Source organism: Convolutriloba macropyga, chromosome 5, assembly GCF_964194025.1.
Source record: "Convolutriloba macropyga chromosome 5, txConMacr16.3, whole genome shotgun sequence".
Classification (NCBI taxonomy): Eukaryota; Metazoa; Xenacoelomorpha; order Acoela; family Convolutidae; genus Convolutriloba; species Convolutriloba macropyga.
In genome coordinates this window covers 586,627-600,629 of record NC_134472.1, presented here as the reverse complement: position 1 = coordinate 600,629, position 14,003 = coordinate 586,627, and the positions used below count along the sequence as shown (strand labels likewise).

Sequence of the window (14,003 nt, the reverse complement as noted above, 5' to 3'; positions counted from 1 at the left end):
CCTTCACTTTAGTGGGGAGGGAGGAACTATATACTCAACGGTTTTTTGTTCAGTCGATTTTCGCCGATCGATATATTAATTGTGAGTCGTATCATAAGTAAGCACGTACATCATAGAATATGGAATTGAAAAGATTTTTTTCGAATTTCGTTTTTTACACAGAGTTATCGAGGTTAAAAATTGTGACAAAATCGACAGTTTTCATTCACATTTTCTGTAATTTTCGATAAAATTTTGCTCAATTTTGCTAATATAATTATAAAAATTTATTTTTTTTTGTAATAGAGCGTTATCGTGTTGATTGAAGATACAAGAGCCTTGCTGAATTGTTTGATTGAAGATTTATTGGCTGACATTTATACAAAATTTTCAAAATTAGAAAATTTACATCAAAAATGGCACAAAATTTTCTTTTTCTGGTGCACATTGTGTAAGTTTGCCAGAAGCAGAGGGCTAGAAATAGCTGACACAACCTCCGTGAACTCCAAAAGAAAGCTAACTTACCCTAGGCGCCCTATAAAAGTCTTGTCCTTTTTGGCAAATTTAACTCAATAATTTTACAAAATGCATCATTTTTTTATTTTCGAAATATTCAACTTCACAAGTGATCTAATTCAAACATTTGGAACAATTGTTTGGCGTTTTGGGCTCGCGGCAAAATCAGGGATAGGTTTGATCTCATCATGGATTCTCACAGAAATTTGTCAATTTCTAAATTTATTTAATATTTTGCCTTTGCCTTTATTGTTTTTTGATGTTAATTGGTGACAAAATGCTGACTGCACGGATCAATTAGTGACAGCACCCAATTACGTGACAATGAGGCCAAAAGCAGACACAGTTTGTTTTCAGAAAAAAATTACTGGTTTTTATCGCTTTGGAGAGTTTCAGTGAACTTTAATTGAATTCTTGTGTTGTTTTGCCTTCATTTGTTGTTCTTTTTGCAATCTGGTCTTTTAATTCTAACTGATCAAAGAACAAAATAGTTCCTTCAGCAGGTGCAACTGTACCTGTACAATGCATTCGGGTGTTATCTATTGTCTCTTATGACAATGAAAATAACTGTTTTAAGAAAATTTCATTGATTTTTTTGAACTTTGGAAGTCAAAATTTTTAATATCATTTCTGTCAGCTTTTGGCTTATTCTCAGTAAATTGAGGTCAAATTTCTTTAATATAAGACACAGACTAACCTTTGAGGCGGTTTTCCATTACTGACGGCTTCTTGGTTCTGGTATTACGAGTTTTCATACAAAATTTGATTTTTGTGCATAATTGCCCATTTTGCTGTTCCTTTTTGTTTCTGTGGTTAAATGTCACATTACTGAAAAATCCAATCGAAAAAACGCTAAAAAATACGCATTTGAAAACATTATGATTTATGACTTATGATTTTAAGCGCTCGATAAAGTTCTCTTGCAGAATTTGGTAGTATTTATATTTTTCATGTATTTGTTGCTATTTTTTGATGTCGTATGCCATATATCTTTGGCAATCAAAGGTCTCAATGGCCAACTATAGATATATAAATGATCTCAAAAAGTGATATCCGTATATAGCTAATGGTTTTTATTGCCTTTTAAATTAATTTTCATAAATAGTACAAGTTTAAAAAAGTAAAAGTTCGAAAATTTTTCATTTTTGGTTCTGGTTTTCGTCACCTTTTCGTGTTTTACAAATTCGTATTGGTTCTTAACTTAGCCTAATCAATTAGAGATCTCGTTAACTTTTAATTGAAACAAACAAAAATTTCTGTTTTTAAACGTTTTTACTGATGTCTCTAGGGCGTAAACAATAATTTTCAGAAATTTGTGAGTTTAAGATCCCTTTCAATGTTTGCGGTTCTTTTTGTAGTCATTTTGAGATAGCCCTTTTAAACAAAGGACTTTGATGTTCAAGGGAGACGCAAGTGAAGATTTCATTTTCTCGCGGTTAATACCATAACAGTGGTTTCATGAAGTTGTTTTTGAATTTTTTTAAAGTAATTCTAATATTGATTGTTATTTTGTAGACCTATGACTTAGTGCAAACAATAACAGGCGCAATTAGTTTTCTAAGACGTTGCAAGATAAACTGTCTATTCTTTTAGTTATAAGCTTATGTTTTATGAATTTTGAAAATAATTGTTTTAAAAAAGGACAATGGATTTTCGAGCTTTGCCAATCTTAGTTAATTTGTCGCTTAGCTTCTCTACAGACATGTCACATCCATTATCGAGTGAACTACAATTTGCTCATCATAACTGTTTTATTTTCCTCAAATGGTCTGTCTTCTTGGTACTACGAGTTTTCATTCAAAAATTCGTGATTCTTGCATATTTGCCCAATTTTTCACAGTATCACAATATTGGGCGGTTCTCGTGCCATTCGAAAAAATGCAATTACCAAATATGAATGTTATTAGGGAACAGCTTAATGTTCAATTGGCTGGGACACCGTTCTCGTTAAAATTTTGAATTTTTATTTTCCCCTTTATTTTTCGTATGACATATCCGGGATAATGGAAGGTCTCAATCGCTTTCTTCTATGGAGGTATAAATGAATCTCTCGGTGATTTCAATCGATACATAAGGTTTTAATCAGTTTGACATTAATTTTTTTCAAAAAAGGCAACGTTTTTTTCCAAACTTTGCCCTTTTGCTCTTTTCTTGTCAACTTGTTATCGCATTGAGGAAAAGTTGCATAATTTTTCTAATGAAAGACATGTTATTTTTCTTTAGTTTAGGTTTTATCTGAGGCCGTTTTGATTTGGTAATTAATTATTTTAAAAAAAGGACAACAACTTTTGATCGTAATTAATTTTTGTAATTATTTGATTTTTATCACCGTCTTTTCTGGGTGTCACATTAATAACAGGTCTCATCGGCCCTCTAAGGTAAAATGTTTTATTCATTTCGTGGTTTTATTGAACGATATAGTAATTTTTTAATCTCTTCCTCATTTGGTAGACAATTGAGTGAAAAATGTAGATGAGCGGGGTCGGAACATTATGTGCGAACTCACATTACCGACCCTCCTGGTTTTAAACTGTGATAAAATCTCACAACAGGGGCGCTAAAAAACTTGGAGGCCAATCAATTAAGTAATCAAAAATGGGCGATCAAGGCAGGTCAACAGGTCACAATTCTGCGCACATTCGACTGAGATTTGGAATAGAAATGTCAATGACATGAAAAGCACTTTCTGTCACTTCACTACAACATAATGGCACTTAACTGATTAACTGTCATTTGCAGTCATCTTAAAAAGAACGTGCAAACTTCAAACTTCAGGTCATACATCTCATCATTTAAGTTAATATCAAAAACATCCAAGTAATTCGTTACATACAAAACTAAGTTAGCACCCCCTAGTTTTAAGCTCAAAAAACTGTACATGCATCTATCAAAAATTAACACACTTGAATGGTGATCTATGCATTTTTCGAAATACAGTTACTTTTCATATTCTGTATATATCTGTTATATCTGATACATCTTATATATTGTCAATTTTCCGTCATCTCATACTTAATTATTGTTCAATTTCGAATGCTTGGGATATCTAATGCTTCCCAGATAGCAACAATGCGTGAGCCATCTATAGCATTGTGCGCATTTATCTGACATTTAAAGACTATATACTACCTCATGTTACCTAACCAGCCGACCAACGAGCGATGCGAAAAAGAATTAAAATGTCATGTTTCTCATTGTTTGTTTAATTACATCTATTTAGGAAATTTCGTCTATAAGTAGAAATTTCGAATCATTGGAAAATGTTACCAAGAGCGGTTGCCACTCAAATTAACGACAGTTTAAAACTAAATCTTTAAAGTTTTGCTCGATGTTACAAGAAAATAAGTTTAAAGGCATTTGAGTTGAAGACCGATTTTGGTATAACGTTATTATCAAAGAGAAACGCCCTCCAATTATTTGTAGTAGTTCATATATGTTAAAAATAAATTCCTTCTAACAAAACCATAAGCAAAACTTCCAATCAACACTTTCGATACAACTTAAAACCTAATTGTTGGTTTTTAACAAAAAGGAACAATATTTGAACAGCCAGCGTTTTCCAAAAGTTTCGCGATTAACAAGCATTCAAATAGATCTGAATAGTGAATAGTAGTAACGACTTGTACCTCAACTGATAAATTAAGAGAACAGGTCAGCTCAATAAGCTGTGTTTGATAAAAATTCATTCGAGAGTGTCTGTATTATTATCATTCCCCCCGGCTTTGTTTTCCCTCAAAATCCTGGCAAACTAAATGCTCCGATAAGATCAAAGCAAAACACCTTCCGCAAAAACAAATGCTGGTCGGCCAGAGGATTAGTTAGTTGTGGCATGTCAGGTTTTGTTTGTCAAAACCAACAAACCCCACTAACTCCCCAAGCCAACGCACAGCAGAGAGCGGGTCTTTCCCCATTATAGCCCCCCCCCACGAAATTATAGCGCCCTTATGGTATAGTTGCCAAGATTGAGAGGGGGAAGGTTATATGACCACTACGCGGGGTATGGGGGAGGAGGAGGGCTGTAATGGACCCCAGAATCCAGAAAGCAACCATGTGCACTTCTAGACTATGAAGGTATCGTGGTTTGAATGATTATTGTTTTCTAATTTCCAAAAGCAGTCATGCTTATTTCTCCGTTGCCTTAATCGCAGTCTCTTATGTGGCCACATTTAGGTCAACGTGAAAGCCAAGGAGGGTAACAATTTATCTTAAGAAAGGCTTCAAGTCTCGTTACCAAGTAAGTTCTAAGATCCCGCTCTTGTTCAAACAAAGCAGTGACCACAACTAACTAGGGTTGATAATGATCCAAATCATATGGTTGCAACAGTGCCGCACAACCATCTGAAGAAACACCCTCTTTTGTCATATAAAGAGGTATGACCTTCAGTGCTTGTGTAACCTTGATTCTACCACTTTGGTATGACCACAATGGCCAATCAAAATGAAGTATGACGTGACAATAAAAGGTCACACTATTTCCTGAACAAACAGTCACTCCATTATTCGATGGCTCAAATTAGCAACTATAATGCATTATGGCGCCACATTTGATGTTCGAAAAGAGCATTCCATTAAGTGTGACATCCATTGTGCATGATCAATCAAAGTACGCGCACCACATGTCTCATGATTTCAAAACCACTCGACCACCAGACAAAATACTACTTGTGCTACAAGCAATAACTGCCCGAAGGGTCAAGCTAAAATTAAATAAGATTGTTTAGTAATGACAATACAACTGAAAGCTTTGTGCATGCCTCTAAAACTACCTGCAATTCCTCAATGAAGTTTTTCTTATAATGGTTATCCCAATTTCAGCATCAAGAACAAATTTAAAGTAGTATCGAGTTCAAACAAATCCCATTGAATATGAAGAAATATAGCAGGCTGCAATTGTAACTCATTGTAACTCATCCTCATATATGAAGACACCACAGACTACGTTTCCACGTTGGTAAAGAAAGACTCACGATCCATGTAAGTGAAAAATCAAGATTATGATCACATATAAAAACTTAGATAAAACGTAACTCTTACAAGAATAGCTCCAAAAATAAAAGCGCCCTCGCTTAGGCACATTTCGCTGCCCTTCAAAAGAAGTATTTCATCTAGAAAATTTCAATTGTACACCAGAAATTGTTTGATAATGAAAAAAAACTACACGCAAAAAGCCACCCAAAGGGCACAAGAAGGCCTAGCGTCTCAAAAAGTATTCAAAAACGACTCTGAAGAAGCAATGAGTTTTCTTTAAAGCAAATTTCTGAGCACAAACTCTCAGCCTAAGTGTTGTGATAAACTTATTAAATAGTTTTAGAGATGAGCCAGCGAGGCATGGAGGCTCTGATGAAAAAATTGCATGAGTGAGTCTTGATGAACCATCTAAGGAAATTTTGAAAACCCTAATCAAAGATAATTTCGCATAAGACACACGAATTGCCGAATAGGAATCTGAGGTGGCAGAAACGAAGATTAAAGTTAATCAACTGGAGAGATACCAATCGAAAGAGTTTAATTTTCGGTAAACTATCGTTTAGTTCAAATGCAACTCTATCAGATGCCATTGACCTTATCCAAAATGTGCCCGCGCTTTTTTAATTGAACCGTGCAATTTTACAGGGTGCCATCCCTTGCGAAAAGAACGGCCATTCAATCCACCACCAGTAACCGCAAAGTTCGTCTATTTTGACCAGAAGGAAAGAATCTGGACCACGAAGGGTTTGCTACGAGTTATAGGAATCCAAATAATTGAGAAGCAGGTTTTATTCTAGAGCGATCGAGCAAGTACGATAAATCTTTGAAATAGGAGACTTAAACAAAACAATGAAAAGTCACTAGTAAGAATTCGGCACCACTTGTGCAGATCGAGTCAGATGGGAAGCCCCGATATCTAGAAGTCACCTCAAATCAAATTATTGAATTGCAATCCGTTGCTAGTAAAATTGATCACAATTTCAGTTACCTAAAGAATCTACAACAAAAGCAAAACAGCGTGGTTGAAGGAAATCAGTGAAATTATTTACAACACGCCTGTTCCGAAGCTAACAAAGCAACCAACTATTATCTTTCACAAGATAATTTTTTATTGAACATTCATATACAATTGTAACAAAAACTTAGGGGCAGTGCTAAGTGATCCAGTCGGATTTGTAAACTGTCCTCTCTGAGTGTACAAGTTTTATGTGTAATTCAAAGATAACTTGACGCTTTCTGATCTTAAACTCTAAAAGTAGGAATTTTGGTCATGTGTTAGAATTTGACGATTATTTATACTCAGAGGAATTCACTCACTCGCTCACTCACTCACTCTCTCTCTCACACTCTTGCTCCTTTATTGCGCCGATGTAACGCTTTGTAGATTTAAAGGCAGCATTTGTCAATGCTAAAAACGATGTTGGGAATAAAATGAAAAAGCGCGCTTAGCTAAAAAAACTGTCAAGCATATATCGCCCACCACATTTTTAACGCCGCAATGCCCAATGGAATCAAAAAGAAAGCAACATTGTTCCTCTCAAACTTTTCGACCATTTGGAGCAAAAAAGACAGAAAGATTAAAAAACATTTTCCCACAAAATTTTTACAGTTCTGGCGTTCAGGATGATTCAAAATGGCTTTTTGAGAAAGTAAACATTTACAGGAAGTTCTTTCAGGGTTAAAAAAACCAGAGAAATAGCCACGTGTACCTTATCGTTTCGCGGAAACTTTTCTATAAAATAAAATAGCAAACCAAAAAACCGCACAAATGAAATTTGGGGAGCAGAACAAACCAGTATATTTGCGATGCATGAGTGAAAATCAAAGAGGAACTGATCGATGACTCAACCTAGTAAGGGAGGTAGACTGTCTCTTCTCTGTATCTTCTGTCCCTCCTTCTACACAGAATGGCTGCACATTCACAATCTTATTATCTTCTGGCAAATCAAGAGAACTGTCCACTTCCACTGATATGCATATTTGAGCTCGGTCTTTCTTCTTAACGTCTTGATCAGTAGCACAACTTCTACAAGATACCGTTGCAAACACACCTTGCAGTAATGACCATAAATAAGCCAACCATTCAGGTGAAGATGAATTTTTTTGAGGAACTTAACACCACAGACTACGTTTCCACGTGGTAAATAAAGACTCACGATCCATGTAAGTGAAAAATCAAGATTATGATCACATATAAAAACTTAGATAAAACGTAACTCTTACAAGAATAGCTCCAAAAATAAAAGCGCCCTCGCTTATGCACATTTCGCTGCCCTTCAAAAGAAGTATTTCATCTAGAAAATTTCGATTGTACACCTGAAATTGTTTGATAATGAAAAAAAACTCCACGCAAAAAGCCACCCAAAGGGCACAAGAAGGCCTAGCGTCTCAAAAAGTATTCAAAAACGACTCTGAAGAAGCAGTGAGTTTTCTTCTTTAAAGCAAATTTCTGAGCACAAACTCTCAGCCTAAGTGTTTTGATAAACTTATTAAATAGTTTTAGAGATGAGCCAGCGAGGCATGGAGGCTCTGATGAAAAAATTGCATGAGTGAGTCTTGATGAACCATCTAAGGAAATTTTGAAAACCCTAATCAAAGATAATTTCGCATAAGACACACGAATTGCCGAATAGGAATCTGAGGTGGCAGAAACGAAGATTAAAGTTAATCAACTGGAGAGATACCAATCGAAAGAGTTTAATTTTTCGTAAACTATCGTTTAGTTCAAATGCAACTCTCTCAGATGCCATTGACCTTATCCAAAATGTGCCCGCGCTTTTTTAATTGAACCGTGCAACTTTACAGGGTGCCATCCCTTGCGAAAAGAACGGCCATTCAATCCACCACCAGTAACCGCAAAGTTCGTCTATTTTGACCAGAAGGAAAGAATCTGGACCACGAAGGGTTTGCTACGAGTTACAGGAATCCAAATAAATGAGAAGCAGATTTTATTCTAGGGCGATCGAGCAAGTACGACAAATCTTTGAAATAGGAGACTCAAACAAAACAATGAAAAGTCACTAATAAGAATTCGGTACTTGTGCAGATCGAGTCAGATGGGCAGCCCCGATATCTAGAAGTGACCTCTATTCAAATTATTGAATTGCAATCCGTTGCTAGTAAAATTGATCACAATTTCAGTTACCTAAATAATCTACAACAAAAGCAAAACAGCGTGGTTGAAGGAAATCAGTGAAATTATTTACAACACGCCTGTTCCGAAGCTAACAAAGCAACCAACTATTATCTTTCACAAGAGAATTTTTTATTGAACATTCATATACAATTGTAACAAAAACTTAGGGGCAGTGCTAAGTGATCCAGTCGGATTTGTAAACTGTCCTCTCTGAGTGTACAAGTTTTATGTGTAATTCAAAGATAACTTGACGCTTTCTGATCTTAAACTCTAAAAGTAGGAATTTTTGTCATGTGTTAGATTTTGACGTTTATTTATACTCAGAGGAATTCACTCACTCGCTCACTCACTCACTCTCTCTCTTTAATTGCGCCGATGTAACGCTTTGTAGATTTAAAGGCAGCATTTGTCAATGCTAAAAACGATGTTGGGAATAAAATGAAAATGCGCGCTTAGCTAAAAAAAACTGTCAAGCATATATCGCCCACCACATTTTTAACGCCGCAATGCCCAATGGAATCAAAAAGAAAGCAACATTGTTCCTCTCAAACTTTTCGACCATTTGGAGCAAAAAAAGACAGAAAGATTAAAAAACATTTTCCCACAAAATTTTTACAGTTCTGGCGTTCAGGATGATTCAAAATGGCTTTTTGAGAAAGTAAACATTTACAGGAAGTTCTTTCAGGGTTAAAAAAACCAGAGAAATATCCACGTGTACCTTACCGTTTCGCGGAAACTTTTCTATAAAACAAAATAGCAAACCAAAAAACCGCAAAAATGAACTTTGGGGAGCAGAACAAACTAGTATATTTGCGATGCATGAGTGAAAATCAAAGAGGAACTGAACGATGACTCAACCTAGTAAGGGAGGTAGACTGTCTCTTCTCTGTATCTTCTGTCCCTCCTTCTACACAGAATGGCTGCACATTCACAATCTTATTATCTTCTGGCAAATCAAGAGAACTATCCACTTCCACTGATATGCATCTTTGAGCTCGGTCTTTCTTCTTAACGTCTTGATCAGTAGCACAACTTCTACAAGATACCGTTGCAAACACACCTTGCAGTAATGACGATAAATAAGCCAACCATTCAGGTGAAGCTGAATTTTTTGAGGAACTTCCAAATTTACGGTCTGAGTCTTCGTGAGCTCTCGAATGAGAAAAAGTGAAAGTTTGACTTCGTTTCTGTAAGTGCTGCTTTTTTGCTTCCGGAAACATAGCAGGGTCCGAGAAATCTAAACGATCTAATTGAGAAATGCTGCGGGGTAATGGGACTAGACAATTTTCTTCCGAATCTGTTCGACTTCCACTAAAGATGGATTTGGGTTTTTCACCACTTTTACTGCGCTGCTTCGAAAGCGTCTTCATTGCAATACGATCAAAGCTCGAATTTAAATTTCGTAAATAGCGCAAAACAATAGCTAATTGACCAAAGCAAGCTTGGCTAAATAAAGACCACCTCTAAATAAAGTCAAATGAACGCAGAATCTAAGTTGAAAGCCGAGTGTGAACAGAAAAGCAATCATGGTTCACTGAGACAATAAACAGATGACAAATATCGGCTAAATTAAGATTTTGGGAACATTAATAGCTTTCTGTTTGGGTTAACAACAGACAAATAGCTCTGCCATTCATAGAGCAGTAGCGATCAAACGTTGGTTTCAAATCAGCGAATGAAAAATACATCAATTCAATTTTTTACAGGTCACGCTTTGAAGATATTAAGCTGCTGTCAAATAAGAAGTGCGACAGTACCATAAGACTTAATAAGTGATATAGTCACAAGCGCCTTTAAACCATTTCATTCAGTTTTACCAAAATGTGTTTCTCATTGGCGATAAATCTTTTGTATTTTGCTCAACGTGAGGCAGATAGTGCCAAAAACAGATAGCAAGATAATGATTAATTATGATGGATAAAAGCATGAACTTTGGTCAACCAAAACGGTATAAGCTACTATGACCCACGTCGTTTTACGACCAGCAGGTTCGACCTACAAACACAGACACAAATTAAAACAGGCAATAAAAGAAAATTTAAAAGGTAAGCTGAGCCGCAAAAAGATGATTTTGCTTTGAAGATAGGTTAGCTTTGTTTCAACAATAATGGAAATGTAGATACTTGATGAGGATAACAGAGCCAAAGCAAAATTGTTTATTTCTTTACATTGCAGGATGTGACAAAAACAGTCGATTGAACTCGTTTCTCTAACCAATAATCAAAAGCGGTGCACCGAAACGGACTAAATGTGACTGAATAGTCTACAAAAAGGATTTCAAAAGCCAATTCAATCATCCAAGTATATAGAGAGGAAGAGGAAGGACTGGGAAATGCAGCCAGTTGAAAATTCTCCCTTCTATTTTGGGAAACAGACTAAGGAGAAGACAAAGTAGGGCAGACTCGCAAATAGATGCCAAATAGACACAAATTACCCAGACATGTCAACTTTGCACGCATTCATGCATCCACCATTCATCCATATCTACTGGCCACCACACTATGGAATCATGAGAAGCGTGGGAAGACAATTGGATTATTAAAGGGGAGATGCGAGCAAAATACAGTCGCTGTTTCCCAATATCAGTGTCAGGGAGAAAGGGGGAATACCTCTAAGTACTCTCGTTAAGAACTAAATATTAACAGTGGATAGAAGGATTTATGCCACTAATAACAAGAATAAGTTCACAGCGACGTCAGCATGCAGGCAGAGAACTTATTAGAAAATACAGAAAAATAACAGATGTGAGATACATGTCAGGGGGGAAAGGCGAAGGAGCTCTTTGTCAACTTTGATGGATGTCACTGGAAAAGAAACCCTTTTCTCCATTAGACAACTCCACGAACAAAAAAACTTGAACTTTTGATGACAACATAAATCTCCGCATGACTTCTTGAATCTTGGGCAAAATCTGAACGCACACGCTTAAAAAAGAGCTGAAAGCAAAACCAAAAAATCTAGCCTATAGGCTGCCCCGTAAAGACAACTCTTCACAACAGTCATTAACAACCTAACCAATTGAAAAATCTGCTTCGCACAGATTTGAACCACGGAAACAATCTAAATTATCTCCTTTTTTCCTTTAAAATACGAGCAAATAAATTTGTGTTAAGAGACTGGAGTTGCTTTAAGTAACCTACAACAATTTTACTAACTCAGAAATCGGGAATCCCACCCATGTCCCAGAACTAGTCCTTGTAGACGCCACTCTACTTTTGCCAACCGTCTCCACCACAGTGTGAAAACTTCCCGAAGATGACTTGTGGTGATTGACGTTGGAACGACTGCCATTTTCTGTGTAACTCCGAGACTCTGTCCCCTTAAATGTCTGATTTGAGATGAATGTTGATGAAGGCTCCGTTACAGTACTTCCCGTGGAAGGGTTGAAAGATCTTGGGTCCATGTTGAGCGACACTCTAACTTTCGTCTTTCCTCTTTTGCGACACTTATTCGAGTTTACTTTGGACGAAGAAAGGCCAGATAAGGAGTGGACTGTACTAATCTTTTGGTAACCATCCGAGGTAGTGCCACTTGATTTTTTCTTATAGCATTCAGACGCAGCAGAATTCACACTGGCACTTTGAATGTGAGATGCTTTATTGGAATGAGCACTTGGTGAGTAGTTCCTGTCAGTAGTAGACCCTGTGACGCAACCACTTTTATCTATGCAGTTAAAAATGGCACCAGGCTCATGAGCTGACTTGTCTGGGTTCATGTCCGCTTCACCGGAGCAGCAATGACTGCCGGATAAGAGGCAAGTTAGAAACTGTCGCAAGGTAACAGTGGCGGTGTGAACTATATTGGCAAGCATGGTGAAGCAGAAACGATACACAACAATCAGCCAGAAACTCAAATGGATGTCAGAATAACTCAAAACGGTTCTCTCCAGAAGTCTTCAGACGTCTTATTTTTTAAAGTTAAGTACTTGCAGAATAAAATTGAGCAGGTTTATGAGAGAATTTAAAGAACTCTGGGGAGCAATCAATTAAGTGAACGAAAAGTGCAGTGGGAGGAGCAAATTCACTCAATCTAATGTGCAAATTGTACAAGAATATTTTACGCCAAATAAACAAAATGAATTGGCAGTTATTGAAGGAAATGGGGAGAAAAACTGCACCTTGTACAGCTCAGAGGGAAACTAAAAAAAAAGGTTAAATAAAGCTTTCTTTTGAACCGAATGTAATATCAGTTTTCTTACAATCTTCATAGAAAACACGGCGAGTAATGTTTGTTCTTTTGTACCATTCATGGATCAAGAAACCGTAACAGAAATGCTACGCATACAGAAATGACTTAGGTGAATGAAAAATGAGCGCTCAATTTTCAACAGCGGCGGTGGCGTTTCAGAACACAGATTAATTTCCGAGTAATTACGGAAGGCCAGAAATAAATGAGAGGTAACGATATTATATTGATATGGGATGGTGGTTGTGGCGTTAAAAGCACAAAGAGGCTTCTTGGTATTAATTTTTAAGCATGCTACGATCCTTTTTAGTGGCAGCACAATAACACCAGGTGTTTGTAAACTCAAAGCTCACTCTATACAATCGTACTCTTTCTATGTATAGACTCGTATGCATGCTCGTATGAATACATGTACATATATATATATATATATGTGTGTGTGTGTGTGTATCTACTAACACATGTATGGCTTATGAAGCGTGTATGTGTGCGTATGCTAAAAGCGACGAATATATAACAACGTGTGGCTTTTCAATAGATGATAAAAAAGTAGTGAGTAAGTGCAATTTGATCGATCGGCAGAATAAATATGTTTTAAATTTTTCATACTTCACTTGGCCATAAATAACACAATGATCAAGTGTTCAATTTTATCAGCATTCAAGACTAAAACACGGTCACAAAAGCTATACAATTTTTCACTCTTGTAAGTGAAGTTCACACCGAGTCAAAATTGGTCATTTTTAAGCGCCCTGTTACGCAATTGTGATAAGAGGTCAACGGAATTAAACATAATCACACAAGTGCAATAACGGCACCAACCTTAAATAAAAAGAAGCAGCAAAGCCATAAAAATAATGGATTTTCAATTCAATCCCACAAATCGAACACGACTATAATAAACAACGTACACCACTCTATGGCAATAAAATTAAACGCGATTTAAATAGTCCTTTGTTCAACATAAAACAAGCGTGTTTTCCCCAAAGACTGAAGCTTTTCTTTTCTTAGAACAATTGCAAGGCATTAAAGCGACACAACTATTTTGTTTTTCTTTTCGTTATTCTAATAAAATCTAACAAAAAGTCGTTTTGAAGCCAGGATTATATGTGTTCATAACTAGCACAGCATATACCAAGTTATTTCCTAATAAAAAAGTACGCACTAAAGTAACAGATATGATGGTTCTGGAATACGGATATTATTTTTATGGTAAGTC

The 14,003-nt window shown here is 36.3% G+C and overlaps 1 protein-coding gene across 1 annotated transcript in view; it reads right to left on the bottom strand.

The window, feature by feature from the left end:
* The window catches only part of LOC142339021 (uncharacterized), a 57,504-nt gene extending 43,783 nt beyond the window's left edge, over positions 1–13,721 (bottom strand). Inside the window, exon 1 of the mRNA XM_075388637.1 lies at positions 11,755–13,721. Within this exon, the coding sequence (XP_075244752.1) occupies positions 11,755–12,410 (656 nt within the window). The 5' untranslated portion in view covers positions 12,411–13,721. The remainder of the gene's footprint in view (positions 1–11,754) is intronic.
* Between the last annotated feature and the right edge of the window lie 282 nt (positions 13,722–14,003).